This window comes from Rhinatrema bivittatum, chromosome 2, assembly GCF_901001135.1.
Source record: "Rhinatrema bivittatum chromosome 2, aRhiBiv1.1, whole genome shotgun sequence".
Classification (NCBI taxonomy): domain Eukaryota; kingdom Metazoa; phylum Chordata; class Amphibia; order Gymnophiona; family Rhinatrematidae; genus Rhinatrema; species Rhinatrema bivittatum.
In genome coordinates, this window is record NC_042616.1 from 628305227 (window position 1) to 628324169 (window position 18943).

Below are 18943 nucleotides of genomic sequence, written 5' to 3' on the forward strand. Positions count from 1 at the left end.
GTCCGCCTTCCCGAGGTGCCTCCGGATGATGTTGCAGGGCCCTCAGACGTGGTGCAAATGCAAGCTGTGCTGGAAATCAAAACGGCGGTAGTGGAGGCACACGTGCCGGAATTAAAAAGAATATCTGAGCAATTGGGGAGCTATCGGGGACTCTGGCCAGCTTCGAGGCATGTTTTAGCACGGTAGAACAGCGAGTCTCTGAGACCCAAGATTGCCTCAGTACAGTGCAGACGGAGCTGGCTCAGCTTAAAACCTCCCTGCTGAAACAGGAAGCATTCCTGGAAGACCTCATGAACCGTTCTCGGCGTTCGAATCTGCAGTTCATTGGCTTGCCTGAAACCCTGGAAGAGATAGACCTGGCTGGATTTTTGGAATTGTGGCTTTCGCATGAGCTGGGTCTCTCCCTCGTGCATGGGCCTCTCCATGTGGAGCACGCACACAGGTTAGGGCCTAGTCGATCACAATCTGACAGACCGCGGGTGGTTATTTCCAAAATCCTCAATTTTGCGCATAAAGATGAGATCTTGCGGACTGGACGCTCTGGTAAGGCTTTGCTCTATGACAATAAAAATATCTTGTTTCTTCAAGATTAATCTGGGGCTCCAGGCTGTCTTAGTCTACCTGGCTAAGGTGCAAGTTCAAATTCTGGGAGGCGTGCGCTGGTTCATGAAAGTCGAAGCCCTTCAGCGCTTTGTGACAGAGCAAGAACAACTGGGTTCAGATAACTGCGACCTACTGTACCTGTCATAAATTATTTGTAAACCGATGTGATATGTGAATCGAACACCGGTATATAAAAACAAACAAAAAATATAAATAAATAAATAAATAAATATCCAAACCAGGTAAGGCAGCTGATGTTGAAAGCTCTCTGGTCTCCATGGCCCAGATTAAAGGAGTCAGCGTCCTGGATGACCTCACAGGGGGGGGGGACTCACAGCATAGGAATGAGCTGAGACTGGCAGAGCAGAATCTGTCCAAGAGAGACCAATGATGGTAAGGGTCTCACTGCATACTGTCCAGGTAGCAAAAGTTATCAGGAAGATAGGAAGCTGATGTTGAAAGCTCTCCGGTGTCCATGAATTGATTTAAAGGGGCTGGCATCCTCGGATAACCTTACAGGGAGGCAGGACTCACAGCACAGTGATGAGCTGAGACCAGCAGAGTAGCATCTGAGTCCAAGGGAGACCCATGATAGTAAGGGTCCTATAGCACACAGTCCAGGTAGCAAATGTTATCAGGCAGGCAGGCAGCTGATGTTGAAAACTCTCTGGTGTCAACAGCCTGATTTAAAGGGGTCGTCACCCCCTGATGACCTCACAGGGTGAGTCAGACTCACAGCACAGGAACAAGCTGAGACCAGCAGAGCAGCATCCAAGTCCAAGGGAGACCCACAGTAGTAGGAGGTCCCATAACATTCAGTCCAAGTATCAGATGTAACTGTGATGATGTACAGTGTGTCGCCTTCCTCCCCTCACAGCAGGAATCATGTTTAAGAAAATGTCAACTGAAAGATTACACTCATTAATATAGTCTTGCAGTTGATTTAGAAATGGCTTTTCTAATATCTGAGAGATCAGAAGCAAAGTTGAGATTGGGTGATAATTACCAACATCAGCAGGATTCAAATTAGCATTTTTTTATAATGGTCAAACTGTTGCATATTTCAGTGCTGGAGGCACATGTCTCTTGTCAAAAGATTCATTTATTAATCTAGTAATGAAAGCACTTACATCAGAGCACTGAACTCTGATCAATACTGTGGAACATTAGTCAAACACACAAAAGAAGTCCTTCATTATATTCAAAAGCAGGTAATCATTATTTTTAAGTAAAGTATCTTTCAGATCATGCCCAAACAACACACTAACAGGGTCATTTATCAAATTGCATTTTTGCATGCGAAAAATGCCTTAACGCATGCAATAAGCACCATAATGCATGGTACAATGCAAATTTTTTAAAGGGAAGGGACTGGGGGTAGGATTTCTGAAAAAGTGATCTGGCTTTGTGAAGCCATAACAAACAAAATTGCACAGTTAATGCTGAAAATAACTACACCTTTTTCAATTGTGCAATATGCCCATTTTTTTTTTTGCAAATTCCATTTTGGGCATTTTTAGGCTGGGAAGGGCGAGAAAGGGAGGGAGGGAGGGAGGGAGAGAGAGAGAGAGCACCTCTGGTGGGGAGGGGGGGGCACCATCGTAAGCAGCTATTTATGCTACTATAGGAAGTCCACCTATAACTCGAGGTGAGTTTTAGGTAGTAGTGTAGGGGTTAGGGGCCACTTTTACATGCAGAGTGAGATGTACGAACAGAACAGTACACTTTTCTGAAGATTTGATGTCCTTCGGAATGAGGAAACTCACACAAAGATGAGATTTGTACAATGTTCTCTCAGCCTAGCTTGATGTTACCCAGATAGAGAGTCCATCAAGCTAGGTTGAGAGAACATTGTACAAATCTCATCTTTGGCCCACAGGTAAATACAGATCTTTACTCTTAAAATATAGAAAGTCTAGGAACACTCTATGAGATTCAGAACAATTCAGAGAAAATTATTTTTCACTTAATTGACAAGCAAGCAAACCCGTTAGTGCGCGCTAACTCCGAAATTCGGGGCTGCCGAAAAAAAATCAGCCCAAACTGCTGGAAAAAGAAAGGTTTGGCCAAATCACATGTCTATAATACACTGACTCTGAAAGTTTATTCCAGGTATACTTGGTGCAGCAAACGGAAAGCATGGTGGAGGCCAAATGATTCACAGTATCCAGCTAAAATTGCCAACTGTGGCACAAAAAATGCACCACCTGCCTGAGACCTCCAAACCTCCCACAAGTACACTTCCTGTTGCCCACCCCACCTCTCAACCATTCTCTTGAACACCCTGAATCTTTACAATTTGTAGAGGGCCCCTTGTTGGAGCTGGGGTGCACCTTCATACCCGGCCCAGTCAATGCCATTTTCCAAAATGGCACCAAACTAACCATGGCTGGGGCAAGGCCCAGGGAAAATGGCACTGGCCGAGCCAGGTGCAAAGGTGCAACCTGGCCTTGATATGGGTCCCTTTAAAAATTATAAAGGTTTGGGGGGTGGGATGATGGAGTGTGGGACTAGACCCTCTTTTTGATATGTAGACCTTTTGATGGTATGGGAGGATGTCAGGCAGATGGCACTCTAATTTTTATTGTTGACTTGGGTCTCAGCCGCCCCCCCCCCCCCAATGTGGCTTGGATATGATCACTGGATCTTGCCCCAGTCACATGGCTGGGGCTAAGTCATGTCGGCACCATTTTGGAAAATGACATTGACCAGTCTGGGTGTGAGGGTGCACCCTGGCCATGACAAAGACCCTCTACAAACTGTAAAGTTTTGGGGTGTGGGAAGGGGTCAGATGGTGGAATGGGTGCCTGGATCCTCATTTTGGGATGTAGATTTTTAGGGGGATGGGTGTATTGTGGGCCAGGATCCTAATTGGTATTGTTGACTTGGGGGGCCCAGGACCATACTTTGGATTGTTTTCGGGGGAGGGGGTTGAGGGGCTGGGACGCTACTTGGTATTCTTCACTTGGGGGGGTGGGGTCTGGTACCCTACTTGGTATTGTTGACTTGGGAGGGGGGCCAAGGCCCTAATTAGAATTGCTAGCTTGGGGACGAGGAGGTTGGGGGGGGGGGTCTGGCCTGTCGCCGTGAAGGCTCATTTTTGTATTATATTGTTTTGAGGGAGTCAGGGCTGCCTTGAATGGCTGCCTTGGGGGAATTCTACTCAATCTCCCCATGTGACCATGATACTTTTGGGGGGGACTATTGGCCCTTTAAGGCAATGATGGTCTCTTGAGGTTGGGACCACCATTATGTTAAAGGGCCTCTAGACATATTAATTGCCCCGCAGTGTTTTGCCATGTGAAGAAGAATGTGCCATAAAGTTGCAATGTTTTTTCAGGGGATAAGCCCTACTATTGGGGTGACACCTCCCCCCCCCCCCCCCCAATGATTGGGGATTCTCTCCCTCAGAAAATCTTTGCGGCTTAATGGCTCTAGGCCTGAGCAGGATAAGCCCTGACATTCAGTCTTATCTGGATAAATTTACCAAATATGTTAGACCTGCTATTGCGTAGATATAACATTTGCCAGATATACTGCTAACTTTTAGATAGGTATATTCAGTAGCACAGCCACTCTGCTGAATATCCTGGCTTTGTTAGTCAGATATGTTTATCTAGCTAACTATCCCAGACAGATAGTGGATGAATATCTACCTCTGTGTGTCTAACTTAAAAAATAATTATCTGCATGAAATACTCTATGTATATCACAAGTATTGTGTAATAATTATATTTTAATTATGCTGCACATTAATATTACAATTTGTATTGTTACAGCTGAACTGTCGGGCTTGCTCTTCATTGGAGATGCAATTCTTCAGGTACTGTATGTGATCTAAGGACTTTCTATTCCAATTCATTCCACGTTACTGAACTGCATTTACAATTCTCAGTATTACCTTTTTTCTTATAGATCAATGGAATCAATGTGAGAAAATGCAGGCATGAAGAAGTGGTAAGCTTATATTAGTTTTCCTAATTCATGAACATAGCATGTAAATTAGTCCTCTGAACATTGTGTTATAGTATTCCTAAGGACATACTTTTGGATCAATTAGAGTATAATCGAATGTCCTATTCCTTTCCTATTTATTCTCTTCTATGGAATAGATAGTATGTGTGGGAAAAACATCTGGATAGCTTAAATCACTGAGATATTCACTATGAGGTCAATTTTGAAAGCGTTCCTCGTGCAAAAATGCCCACAAGGGGACGATGAAGACAGCACGCCAATGCAGGAACACAGCTTATTGCTCGTTTCCGATTTCAGTGAATTGATCTGAATTAATTTCAGTGACTTTCCTTGGACAAAATAATGCCACCTAAAAGGAAAGGCAAGATAAGGGCATACCCCTGCAGCCCTACTTTGCCTATCGGGCAAAGAATCATAATGCACTGCTCCGGATCTACTACTAAGAGTGGGGCAGGAGTACCGGCTGTTAAGGAGATAGAAGGAGAATCTTCCTTAACTTCGGGTGAAGTGACCCTCAGCCCCTTGGATGATCGTCCACCACCGGCAACACGGGACATTTTGACACCGTGCTCAGAAGGGACCCCCAGTGTGAGGATCCAGGTCTTAGAAGAGGAAGGAGTGAGGTTGGCAGTTGATCCTGTGCAGATCTACCTAATACCATCTGGGAGTGAAGCAGGAGTTCTAGAACTGAAAGGTGTTGAAACCCAGGAGGTAGAAGGAGGGGGTAAAGCCTGGAGATAAACCCCTGATCCCTCCCTGCTTAAGTTTAACATCAAAGAAGCCAGAGGTGGTTACTTTAGACTCTCTTTGGGACCTGACTTCAACAATGGTGAGAACTTTTTCAGATTGCTCATTAAAAATCAACTCGCTATCTGTACAAATAGAACAAATGAATAATAATTGTGTAACAAATCGTCAAGAAATGATGGAAAAATTTCAAAATGTGGAGTGTGAAATTTAACAGTTTAAGGCTGTACAAGCCACCATTATATAAGATTGTAATTTAATTAATAGGAAAGTAGAGGATATTGCAAATGCCCTAAGACATTTAAATCTTCGCTTATTAAATTTTCCTAGGGTAGTGGGAGAGATTCCACGGGATACGTTAAAAAGATATTTCTTAGAGATATTGGATTATTCATTTGAAACAGCTCCCCCCTAGACAAAGTATATTTTCTTACAACTAGGGCTAATCCACAAAGACAAGTAGTGCCTGTGGACTTGGAAAATCTATCTGATTTTTTGGAAACCTCAGCTTCTTCCTATGAAATTGCAGAAAGAACAATTTTACTTATTTCCTTTTTTACTGAAAAGGAGTTAAGTGATGTTATGCGAGTATATTTTAAGAAAATAAACACTCTTTCTATGGGACAAAAAATAAGGATTTTTCCGGATATGACAAGATCCACACAACAGAGAAGGAAAAGCTTTCTTGCGCTTCGTCAAGAAGCTTTAAATTTAGGGATGACATTCCATGTAAGTGTGTAATAAAAAATAATAAGGATAGCTACGTATTCTTTCAGCCTGAGCAATTAAAAAGTTTTTTAGAATCCCAAAGAGTTGTGCTACAAGCTAGCAATGTCTAATCTACAGGATCATTATAATTAAAATAAGTAGTAGAATCGGATTGTGCTTTTCATTTATTTTTTTTTTATTATTTCCTGGAAGTCCTCCTAAATTGCTATGAAGTCTCCCCTATTGCTGGAGGTCTAATGGGTAGTATATATTAGGATATGCCTTAATGTTGTTTTCTTATATAAAATTTGTTTCTGTTTTATGTGTCACCATATTTTCTGTACAAAGAGGATACTTTCTAAAATTTTGAAAATTCAATAAAGATTAAATTAAAAAAAAAATGTCCACATACTATGTGGGCCATACGCAAGCAATGCAGATTATAAAATGGCGCAAATTACATGCTTATGTACCCATTAACATATGTAATATAAGAGGATGGAAAAGGGATATGGCATGGGTGGAGCATGGGCATTCCAGGGCAGGGCCAGCACTGATGTGCATAACTCTGTGTTTTAAAACCGGAAACTGCAGAGCGTGTATTCTTGTTATTCGTGCAATTTTTCTGCTGCTCCTGATGAGAAGCAAGTCTGTAGATCTAGAGTGTTAGGATTCATAGGACAGGCTGAGGGGGTCTGTATTAACTGGGGGGCTTGCAAGATGAATAACCAGAGGGGTCTAGAAGACATTCGTATTAACTGGATAAACTGGAGGATTAACTGGAAAAACTGTTAATGTCCCTCGCACGAGCATGCTTTAAAATCTGCTATCATATGTGTGGAAAAGCTGCCAAAGTCCTAAGGAAGACACATGCGCTAGCATTGCTTGAATAACTTCTTAAAATTAGGAGCCTACTTATGCGTGATTGTTTATTTTAAAATGTATGCTTGCAATTGTGTGCACGATTTAAAATTCCAGCCTATCTTTGCTCGTGTTTCCATATGCAGATGTATGGGCGCACACACACTCATTTTAAAATTGGCCACTGAAATATGGCCAGATATAATCGAGGTTTTGGTTTTTTTTTCCATTTTGGAGCTGTGAGAAAAATGCTTAGCACCTAGGTACCTTGATTTTTGCTAGAAATATGAGGTCAATATTCAAAACTAAACTTTTAAATGGATTATAAGGAGTTAGATGGATTACTTGGATAATATAGAGTTAGATGGAAAATTATGAGTTAGATGGATAACTTGGACTTAGATGGATAACTTGGATGAATAACTTGCCATTTATATAGATAACTTGTGATTTATCCATCTAAATGGCTTTGAATATTCACCTCACCATTTATAGAGGTCATAGTCCAAAGAACATGGTTTAATCAAAAGGATTTTCCCCATTATACTGGGGTTGAGAGAAAAAGCCAGTTCATAGAATCAGACCTGTGGTGTTGCTGTGTTTACTGTCAATAATTTTAGTATCCCTATGATCTGGAGGCATCTGTTTTCTTGTGGGTGGTATTTAAATTGTGTTAGCTCATTACGACTCTAACTGCCTCAAAACACATTGCACTACACAGTTTTCTAGCCCTGTTTCCAAACAAATGAATGCTTCTGGATACGTAAACATCTTCTAGCTGAAGTCTGGAAATGTCTTTATGGCACAAAAAAGTGAGTGGCCTGGTTTCTGCATGAACAAATAAAATCTCAGTTTCATTAAGGTTTTTACCCAATCTGTGTCTTCGGGCGGAGGGAGAGGGGAGCAGAGAGGAGGAGAGAGGGGGAGTGGGAAGCTTACTAAATCATAAAGGAGAGGGTAGCAATGAAAAATTGCCCACATTAGAATAATTTTGTATCTATCAAGTCTTGTTGGATGTTGGTAGAAAAAAATATTTTTCCACTGACCTTAGAAAATCCAGGCCTAAGTTACAGATCCAGACCTTAGAAAGTTACAGGTCGCAGACCTTAGAAAATCCGGTGGTGATGGGGGGTGGGGGGGGGGGGGCGAAGCGGAGGGGTGGGCCTGCGAAAGCCGGCAGCCCCTCGGCAACCCCCCCGGCAGCCATCACACCACTGCGAAACTGGCGGCGATAAAGGTCCTTACCTTTCACAGCCAACGATGTCTACGCAGCGTCGGCCCCGGTGAGGCCCTGACTCCTCCTCTTCCGGGGCCGACTCTGCCCCCATTTAGTGATCACTTTTGAAAATGACCCCCTTACAGAGCTGAGGAGAATGCCAGTATTATTTATAGCTTGAGTAATCTGACCCAGAGCTCTATTAAATAGCACATACATGTCTTTCATTTGCAGTTCATTTTAAATATGCTGTAGGATAAATTGAGAGCCAGAGCACATCTCAGCACTATTCTACAATGTGTGTTAGATTCTAAAACCCTTATGTCTTTTGATATGGCAAAAGCCATATAAGAAAATAAGGGAAATTAATCTTTTTTCTTCCTTCCTCCCCTATCTATTTTACTCATGCTCACCAGAAAGTGACTCTCTTTTACATTTACAAGTACATTGGTTTACATGCCTGCTACATTCCCACCATCACAACGGTTTCTGCTACAGCAGTGAAAACAGCATGCCATGTCTTACCTGCTGGTACCTCCATTATGAACAACAGAAGCCACATTATCATTGTAGTTGATATCAAAATAGCAAAGGACAGAACTACAGTTATGCCAGTCAACTATTAAATTATGCAGTACTGATTTTCTTCTCCTGTTTCATGACAATGGCAATGAAGAATGAAAAAAGAAAACAAATCAATGCACTCACCAAAACACTGAGTCAAAGCAAACTCCAAATATATTTTCTTTCTCTTACATTCTACATGGACAGAATGGGGCAAGGATGTATCGTCAGCATTGTGGACAGAATAATGGGGCAGACAAGCTAGGCTTAATGGTCTTTTTCTGCTGTCATTTATTATGTTTCAATGATATAGGGAAAACTATTGCTTCAGTGTTGAGGAATAACTTCCAACTAAAAAAAAAGCACTGTTCAAAGTTATAACAAAGTATGTCCTAGATTCATCAAATCACTATAAATATAATGAAAATACTGCCTATGATAAAAAAAAAGGGCATGGTTAGGCTAATTTGCACCCTGCCACATCACATAAGTAAAGAACATATGCAGCACTGTGTCAGCGTACGTGACGTTTCATCAGTGTATGGGGCGTTACATCAACACACGCGTGTTACATCTACGCACCACATGTTGCGTCACTGCGTAGTGCATCATTTTACGTGGCTAGCATAAATTAGTACGTGGTTCATTATAAGAACAGTTTATATATCCTGGCTTCCTGCAGCTGCACCTTTGAAGGTGTGTCAGGAGTTTGGAGAGAGGAGATAAGTAAGTGTTGTTGGTGGCTAATTGGAGGTTCTTTATAGTGATTACTGAGTGAGTTGTCTTGTTTTCTGTTGCCATCTGTTTCCCTTTACCTTGGTCTTTTGCCTTCTTTGTAGGAGTGAAAGTTTTTGTTTGCTAGAGGAGTTTGTCTGTCTGTCTTTTGGTGTGGAGGAGTGGTAGAGGAGGAGTGAGAAGGAGTGGGGAGTGGTGGTGGAGAAGAGTGGAGGAGTGAGGAGGAGTGGAGGAGTGTGTGTGTATGGAGGAGTAAGGAGGAGTAGAGGAGTGTTGGTGGAGGAGTGGTCTTTGTGGTGAGGAGGAGGAGTGAGGTGGATGGAGCATGAGAGGCTTGGGGAGACAGGAGAGGAGAGGCGAGAGGTTGGGAGAGGGAGGAGGGAGGAGAGGATGTGGGAGGATGAGGGCAGGAGTTCCAGGGGAAGTAAGAGTAGGAGTAGGGACAAGTACAAGAGTAGAGATAGGCAGGAGGGAAGGGATAGGAAGAGGTGGGAGGAGAAAGGGGATAGGCAGGCGAGAGCAGAGGGCGGAGGATGTCAGGCTAGGGATAGACAGAGAGGGCAGAGGGGAAGGGAGTTGGAAGGACAGGGGCAGGAGAGGGGAGTAAGGGAGGGGAGCGGGAGTGGGAGGGAGTGTGAGGAAAGCGAGGACACTTCTCTGGAAGCAAAAGTGGCATCTCTTTCTGGCAGTCAGGCAGCAGGTTGCCTTCATCTTAGGGCTATCAATTTCAGCATCCAGGATAATGAGAGGGTCATTGACCGGGTCTTGGAGCTTTATGCCATGCTGCTTGACAACCAGGTGACCAAGACCTCAAAGGCATCCAAGGGCCAGATCTGGCACAACATAGCCCAGGGCATCTCCAGGCACAGCGGAGTCCAATGAAGCAGGGAGCAGGTGGCCTACAGGTACCAGGACATCAAGGTGCAGTTGAAAGCTAAAGTGGCTGCCAGAAATAAATATATATGGTGGGCTGGAGGAGGAGCACCTTGTCTCATCATCCTCACCCCCATGGAGGAGTGCCTCATGCAAAGGCTTGGACCAGATGTCTTCGAGGGCATGGCTGAGAGGCTGGACACCACACGAGCCGCAGCCGGTAAGTTCACCTCACCTGTAAATGGGCAGGCAGCAATGGGTGTACATATCATTTGGCATAAGATGCCTACAATGCTAAGAAGCAAAGTGCACCTCTGATGCCAAATGAAAAAAGGATACTTGCTGAAATTTATGTCTTATGTTTTGTTTCCACAGCTCTCGCCCACGAAGCAGCTGGTCCCAGCCAGGAAGCAGCAGGGACCAGCAGTGCAGCAGCCCTTTTGCATGGGCCCTTCCTGATGGATGCCCAGACCCAGGTAAGTAAGGAGGAGGAGCAGCAGCAGCCACAGGTTTAGGATCAATTGCAGAAGATGAAACCCCTGGTTTCGCCCAGCCTACTCAATGTGTCCCTCAACCTCTCTGGCTTCATGGAGGAACAGAGCCTTGAGTGAGATACTACAGAATCAACACAACCTTGAGTCAGCACACCACAACGCCAGCCTGAAGCACCACACCATCTGCAGGAGCAGCACAGAAGCCCTGTCATGCCACATTTTGAGGCCCAAATTTGTGCACTCCATACCACCATCACAGCACCGCCAACGTCACTGGCATCAGGCCCAGCACCAGCTCAAACAATCTCCGTGCCACCAAAAGAGGAGTCCATGCATGAGTATCTGGCCCAACTGAAAAGGAGGCATGGGGTACACCTCCAACACATACGGGCAGAGCTACTGCACCTCAGGAGGGCTGTCAACAGGCAGAACCAGATCCTGTGAGATTAGACTACCTCAAACTTGCAGAATGTTAGGATGCTGGCTGCAGCAGTCAATATCATGACGAACTTGCTGCTGGAGATCCTGCAAAGAATGCCCAAGTAGCATCACTGGAGTCCACACCCTGCAGCAGTCCATAGGCTGAGAAACACCTGAGGGGTATGTTCCCAAAAGAGATGCCCCCCCAAGTGGCAAAGCACAATGTGGCAAGAGGCAAGAGGACCAAGTGGGTTTAGCCAGGATTCAACCCTTTTCTCCGCTTCTTATTTTTGCCGGCACTTGTTTAATTTTTTCCTGTGGCATTTAGCCATGAGAGAAAAGAATGTGCCATTGAACTGCAAAGTTTTTTCAGGGGAAGGACCCCACTATCATGCTGACATCCCCCTGCAATAGTGGGAACCCCTCCCCTGAAAAAAACCATCATGGCTTGATGACTCTAGGTATAACTGCAATCCGTCATTGATTGAATATTATCCCCTAAATGTCAACCAATCAGGTTATTTGAGACATCACACCAAGAGGATGATAAAATAAACCAATTGTCCAGTCTAGGAATTTCATGTTTAATGCATCTATAGGTGGATTAATTTCACAATTAAGGGCCGGATTTTAAAAAGGTTACACGTGTAAATACGAGAAGTCTTGTACTCATTCATAGTCGTATATCTTGATGACATTCTGATCTTTTCCAAAGACCTTGAATCCCATCGAGATCAAGTTCGGATTGTCCGCCAACGTCTAAGAGAAAATCATCTCTATGGCAAGTTAGAAAAGTGCCTCTTCGAGAAAAATCACTTACCCTTCCTAGGGTACATCATATCTGATCGAGATTTCTCCATGGATCCAGATTAAGTCCAGGGAATCCGAGACTGGCCCCATCCAGTAGACCTACGGGCCTTACAATGTTTTCTTGGCTTTACTAATTATTACAGGAGCTTCATTGCCAATTATTCTACCCTAGCTACTCCACTCACCGATATGACCAAGAAAGGGGTTGACACTCATGTGTGGACTCCCAAAGCACAAGTCGCCTTTCAGATGCTAAAAGAAGTTTTCTGTTCTGGTCCTTGTCTACAGCATCCAGACCCAAGACGTCCATTCGTCGTTGAGGTCGCTGCCTCTGCAATTGGAGCAGGAGCTGTCTTAAGTCAGTTTTCTCCAAAGGGTAAATTGATACCTTGTTCATTCTACTCACACAAGTTCTTTCCTATAGAACAGCACTACACCATTGGTGACCGACAACTTCTCGCCGTCAAGTTGGCGCTCCAAGAGTGGCGCCCCTGGTTAGAAGGGACGCAACATAAATTTACGATTTTCACTGACCATAAGAATCTTGAGCACCTTAAAGAAGCTCAACTCTTGAACCCTAGACAAGCCCGATGGGCGCTCTTCTTTGAACAGTTCAATTTTGTTCTATGTTATCACCCAGCTTCCAAGAACCTCTGTGCTGATGCACTATCAAGATCCTTCAAACCAGAGGATGTTCCTGATGTTCCCAGACACATCATAGATCCTGCCTGCATATCCCTTGCCATGACCACTATAGTTCCAGTAGGAAAAACCTTTGTTCCACGTAGATTACATGAACAAGTTCTGAAATGGGCCCACGATTCCAAGTTGGCAGGACACGCGGGTCGTACCAGGACCATAGAGATACTGCGAAGATCTTACTGGTGGCCCAACATGGTGCAAGACTCTCAGAACTATGTAGATACATGTCCCGTCTGCGCCCAACAGAAGCCACCTACCGGACGGCCTTGGGGCCTACTCCAACCACTTCCAGCACCTACCAAGCCATGGTCCAACATCTCAAAGGACTTCATCACAGATCTGCCTCCGTCCCAGAACAATACCTTAATCTGGGTCATCATCGATGTTTTTTTAAAAATGGGTCACTTTATTCCCTTGCCGGGCCTCCCATCAGCCCCAGAACTAGCCAAGTTGTTCCTAAAGCACATTTTCCATCGCCATGGACTCTCAAAGGAAATTATATCCGACCGAGGACCACAGTTTGTCGCCAGGTACTGGTGCTCCCTATGCAAAAAGTTTAACATTGCCTTGAATTTCACATCGGCCTATCACCCACAGGCCAATGGTCAAGCTGAAAGGACCAACCGGATCTTTAAAACATTCCTTCATTCCTACGTGAATGACCAGCAGGACAACTGGTCCGATTTGCTACCCTAGGCTGAGTTGTCGCATAATACCACGTTGCTGCTGCCACCGATGTATCTCCATTCTCCGTGGTATTCAGACGACAACTTCAGCTCCCACTTCCAGCTCCTTTGACTGTTCCTTCTCCAGCTGCATATTTCATGGCCCACACCATTCGCCAGGTGTGGAATCAAGTCAAAGAATGCCTTACCCAGGCCACTGAGCACTCCAAGTGTACCTCTGATGCCCATAGACGTCCCGCTCCACTCTTCTGTCCTTGTCAGAAGTTGTGGTTAAGCACCCGCAATTAAGGTTACTTCCTTCTCATCGCCTGGCTCCCAAGTACATCAGCCCTTTTCAAGTGCTTCGAAGTGTGGGAGCAGTGTCTTATCAGTTCCAGCTGCCTCGTGCCATGGGTATCCACAACACATTCCATGTCTCTCTGTTGAAGCCTTTAGTCCTCTCTTGGCCCTCTCGTAGAGATCCTTAACCTTCACAGATATCTGTCGAACCAGACTCATCACTCCAGGTAAGAGAGGTCCTCGACATCCATTGGCGTCGAGGTAGATGGGAATACCTCTTAGCCTGGGAGGGTTATGGGGCCGAGGAGAACTCATGGGAACCCTCCCACAACATTCTTGACAAAGAGCTCCTCAGAACTTTTCATAGAACCTTTCCTGAAAAGCCACGACCATGTAAAGAGAGGCCTAGAAGGGGGGGGGGGGGAGGTACTGTTGCAAGCCCCATCCACGTCCGGCCCACTCATGGGCCTGCTCTCCTCGCATGCTCCTCTGCAGTCATGGGTTGGCCTCCCCAGCGGCAGCTGCAAGCTCCTCCAGGCCTTGGCGTCCCGCGGCAGCGGTCACTGGGCCATCCACTGTGCACTGGGCCTCACGCCGGAGTTCAGCATCTCTCTATATGTTCTACGATTTTCATCTTGAGAATTGTTTCCACTATTTTCCTGTCACTGAAGTCAAGCTCACTGGTCTATAGTTACCCGGATCATCCCTGGAGCCCTTTTTAAATATTGGGGTTACATTTGCCACCCTCCAGTCTTCAGGTACAAAGGATGATTTTAATGATAGGTTACAAATTTTAACTAATAGATCAGAAATTTCAATTTTGAGCTCCTTCAGTATCCTAGGATGCATACCATCCGGTCCAGGTGATTTGCTACTCTTTACTTTGTCAATCTGGCCTACTACATCTTCCAGGTTCACAGTGATTTGGTTCAGTTCGCCTGACTCATCACCCCTGAAAACCATCTCTGGAACTGGTATCTCCCTAACATCCTCATTAGTAAACACGGAAGCAAAGAATTCATTTAGTCTTTCTGCAATGGCCTTATCTTCCCTAACATCCCCTTTAACACCTCGGTCATCTAACAGTCCAACTGAATCCCTCACAGGTTTCTTGCTTCAGATATATTTTAAAAGGTTTTTATTATGAGTTTTTGCCTCTGAGGCCAACTTCATTTCAAATTCTTTCTTCACCTGTCTTATCAATGTTTTACACTTAATTTGACAAATGATTATGTTTTATCCTATTTTCTTCAGATGGATCCTTCTTCCAGTTTTTGGAGTCACTTTTCAAAGAAGCACATGGCGATCCACACATGTGTGGGCAGCACTCTCGGGGGGGGGGGGGGAATTTTCGAATAATACACACGGCAACACAATTGGGCCTCCCCCAGTTCATTCCCGGTCCACTCCATTTAATGAGAGGACTAGGAGGGAACATCTATTTCCCCCTGCCTAATCTTCATTCCCTTTCCCCTCTCCAACCTGATCCCTAACCCCTATCTAGCTACCCAAAAATTTTTTATTTTTCTACTTACCACTCCTCCAGAGTAGAAGTAGTTTCTGTGCGTCGGCTGGCTGCCGGCATGCGCTTCCCCGGGACAGCGGTCATTCGCCGCTGTCCCAGCCAGCCTCCATCCCACCCAGACCCTGCCCTCTGCCCAGCCCCTTGGAGAGGCCCTTCACTTGTGCACATAGCGGGATTTACACGCGTGGCCAGGCCCATTTTAAAATGCACGTGCTATGCACAAGACCCGTCCACATGCGTAAACCCCACTTTTTATGCACGTGGGCCTTTGAAAATCAGGGCTTTAACTAATAAAATCTTCCTAAGCGATATACAACATAAATCAAACATATTATAATCACATAAACATCAACATAATTTTAATAATCTGAAATTAATAAAGACAAAATCCCATCAAATGAAGAATAAATCAGCACTCAATGGCATTGCTATCAACCAAGTATTTAATAATTTCCAGAATCTTAAAAGGTCTGTTTTTTCCCTCAGACCTAATGTATGTCCATTCCATTAACACATTTTTAAATTTATATCTTGTACTCCAAAGGAAGCCAATGAATTCCAAAAAGTAATGGACTTGAAGATGTATATCTGGGGCTACCAGTAACAATCCATGCTGCTATATTTTGTATCAGTTGCAGTTTATGGATCAGTTGTTTAGGAAGGCCCAGAAATAACACATTACAATAGTCAATGTGTCCAGCACATAAGCTACTGATTTTAAAGCAGCCTGATCTAAGTAAGATCTAATTTGTCTCAACATTTTACTTTAAAATAGATGATCTGGGACAACTGCAAAATGTGTATTTCCATATCTGCGTGCATATTTTGTATTTTTGCTTTTATTTTTATGGCTTTATAATGCAATTAAATGTATGAAAAAAAGAACAAGTATCAGAGACAAAGGAAGCAAAAAAGTATTGAGAAAAAAAGAGAAAAAGAGAGGAAAAGATTATGGTAGTAAATTCTATAACAATGCACATATATAATTTAAAAAAAAAGCTAAAGTAATTTTGAGATGACTGCAATATCATGCTTGTTACTAGCATTTGCAGCATTAAGTAGAATTAAATGATAGTACTTCATTATAGTGACAAGAACCAAATAGTGAACACTATTAAAAATACCTTCATAAATATTTTGAATAAAAATGCAATGTTACCTCAGTATCTTGTCCTTCAACTCTCTCTTACTCATATACACCACACTGTTCTTATACTAATTCTTCCCAAGACTAATTATCTTGCTTATCTGTCAGTCTTACTATTAATTTCTGTCATCTCCTATATGTTATTACAAAGAATTGAAAGATTGGTCTCCACCCTTGTATGATTAGAGCTGGATTTGCTGAAATCATCCATGCAGCACAAATATAGTAAATATTTTCTCTTCTTTATTTCAGGCTCCTTGCTTTAGCAGATTAGTGCAGATTCACAGCTTTACCACATAATGCATATATTAATAGTCTCTTTAAGTAAACAACATATCCAGGTTGCATCGAGTTTACTGAACAAAAGAAATTACTTCTCAAGGAGCTACCCTGATTCAGGCTTCGTTAAGGTTTAGACTCCAACTGTCTTGCGCACAAATTTACACTTATACTGTTGTGGAGGCGGACCCTTAGCCCGAGGTGGAGTTGGCGCTACCCGTAGGGAAACCCCCATGGGTCCCCACCGTCGGGAGGCAGAGCAGAATGGGAAGTGGTGGCCGACAGGAGCTTCGCCAGTACCAACCCTCGATCTCCATAGGTTGAGCCCTTGGGGACCCGGGTTGGCTGGGCTTAGGCGGGCCTCCGCATGGTTGATCCTGTGAAGGACGTTCAAGGCAGGGAGCCAGGAAGCAATGGAGACACAGGGTTCGAAGGAGCTGAGTTCGAGAGAGGGCCTGGATCCAGAAGCCCGGACAGACTGAAGTAGGCTAGAATCAGGAACAAATTGTAAATAGGCAAGAGCCTAAGGCTTGTAAATAGGCAAGAGCCTAAGAAGGGCCAAGTCCAAGTAGTCAGCTGGAGGCAAAGTCAGGTTCAAGCTGGAGTCAGGGCAGGTGGCTGAAGACAAGGTGAGGTACAAGCTGAAGTGAGGGCAGGCAGCTGAGGACAAGATCTGGTACAGGCAAGGGTCAGAGCCAGAGAATGTGTCCAAAGCATGGTCAGGAAGAAGAGAGGGTCAAAGCCAGGAATCCATCCAAAGGATAATCAGGAACAAACAAAGGTCAGGAACAAGAGACTGCAACTGGAACTCAGGAACTGGAACAGGAAAGCAAGGCTGGAACAGAACAAGCACAGGAGCAGGAACAAGAACACGAAGGAGTAGCAACTAAGCACACGACTGGAAGCGTGAAGACCTGTTGCCAAGGCAAAGACCGGATGGTGGAGCCTGCCTTAAAGTAGAGGGCCTTGAGACATCATCATCCAGGGCCACAGGCAGGGCACTTCTTATGAAGCAGGAAACATTTTAACAAATCATATTTATTTTTACATTCCTGAAGTATAATTACAGTGCTTCATATGCTTTAATCCATAACCGATAGTAACCTGCCATTTTCATTACCTGCTGTGGATTAATAATTTCTTTGTTTTTCTGCATTTCACATAAGGCATTTTGTTGCATGAATCCTGTCCAGAATTTTAACTGTGGAATATCTGCCTCTTTCCAAGATAGCAAATTTGTTTTCTTAGTTAGCAGATGGGTGTTGAACAGGAACTGTACCCCTCTACTCTGGAATCAGAACCCTCTATCCAATTGATGTAAATAAATGATTCTGCTTGACCAGTCAGTATTGCAAGCTAATATTTTTTCTATAAGGTTGCACACCTTCTGCCAGAACCCCTGCAGCAGGTTACATCCAGTGGACATATGGCATAATGTATCTTTATCAATACCACATTTTAAGCAAGTGTCAGTATCCCAAAGATTCATCTTTGCCCCCTTTTTCCCTTGTAACATAACTTCTGTTATGGCCGCTGGCCGCGGCAAGCCGCAACCGGGGCCAACTGTCATGGCCGCCGGCTGCGGCGGTCCGCAGCCGAGACCAAACACTCACTCGTGTCATCAGGTTGCTTTGGAGGCTCCTACAGGGGCAGGGAGCCTCTGCTGGCATTCTCCTCCTGTGGCCATGGCTGCTGCCTCCTGTGGCCATGGCCGTTGCCATGGCCGTTGCTTGGCTGGCCTCAGGGCCCTGCTAGCTGTTTGACTCCGCCCCCTTCTTGGCTGCTTTAGAGTCGCGTGCACGGCCAAAGTTAGGATTGAAAGGGGCCACGACAGGAAGTGTCATGGCTCCCTTCTGAAGCTCCTCCCTCAGGTCCAGGTATTTTAAGGCAAGGTTTGCTCCTCAGACCTTGCCTTGGTATTGAGGCTCGTGCCTGGTTTCTGGTTCCTGGACTCGCTTGGTTCTTCACCCCGCTCCTGTTCCTCCTTCCTCACTGGATTGACTCTTTGACTCCTGACCTTCGGACCGGCTGTGGTGAGTTCTTGGCTTTGACTTCGGATTGGCTTTGGACCCTTCTCCTGTGTTGTTCCTGGACTGGCTTCAGATCTCTCTCCCGTCTGTTCCTGGACTGGCTTTGGACCGCTCTCTAGACTTCGACCCTGGACCGACTTTGGATTCTCCTTCGACTTCTACTCTCGGACTACCTACGACCAGCTGGCGGCACCAGCCATCTGGAATCCATGACCTGCAGGAGGCGCCTGCATCCAGACCTTCAGTAGTCTTCAGGAAGTTCCATAAGTCCCAGCTGCCGGATCCCTAC

General features: G+C 44.7%; 1 protein-coding gene across 1 annotated transcript in view; it reads left to right on the top strand.

The window, feature by feature from the left end:
* The window catches only part of SNTG1 (syntrophin gamma 1), a 2212578-nt gene that overhangs the window by 1333912 nt on the left and 859723 nt on the right, over positions 1-18943 (top strand). The window contains exons 9-10 of the mRNA XM_029591258.1: positions 4383-4426; positions 4519-4560. Of these exons, the coding sequence (XP_029447118.1) occupies positions 4383-4426; positions 4519-4560 (86 nt within the window). The remainder of the gene's footprint in view (positions 1-4382; positions 4427-4518; positions 4561-18943) is intronic.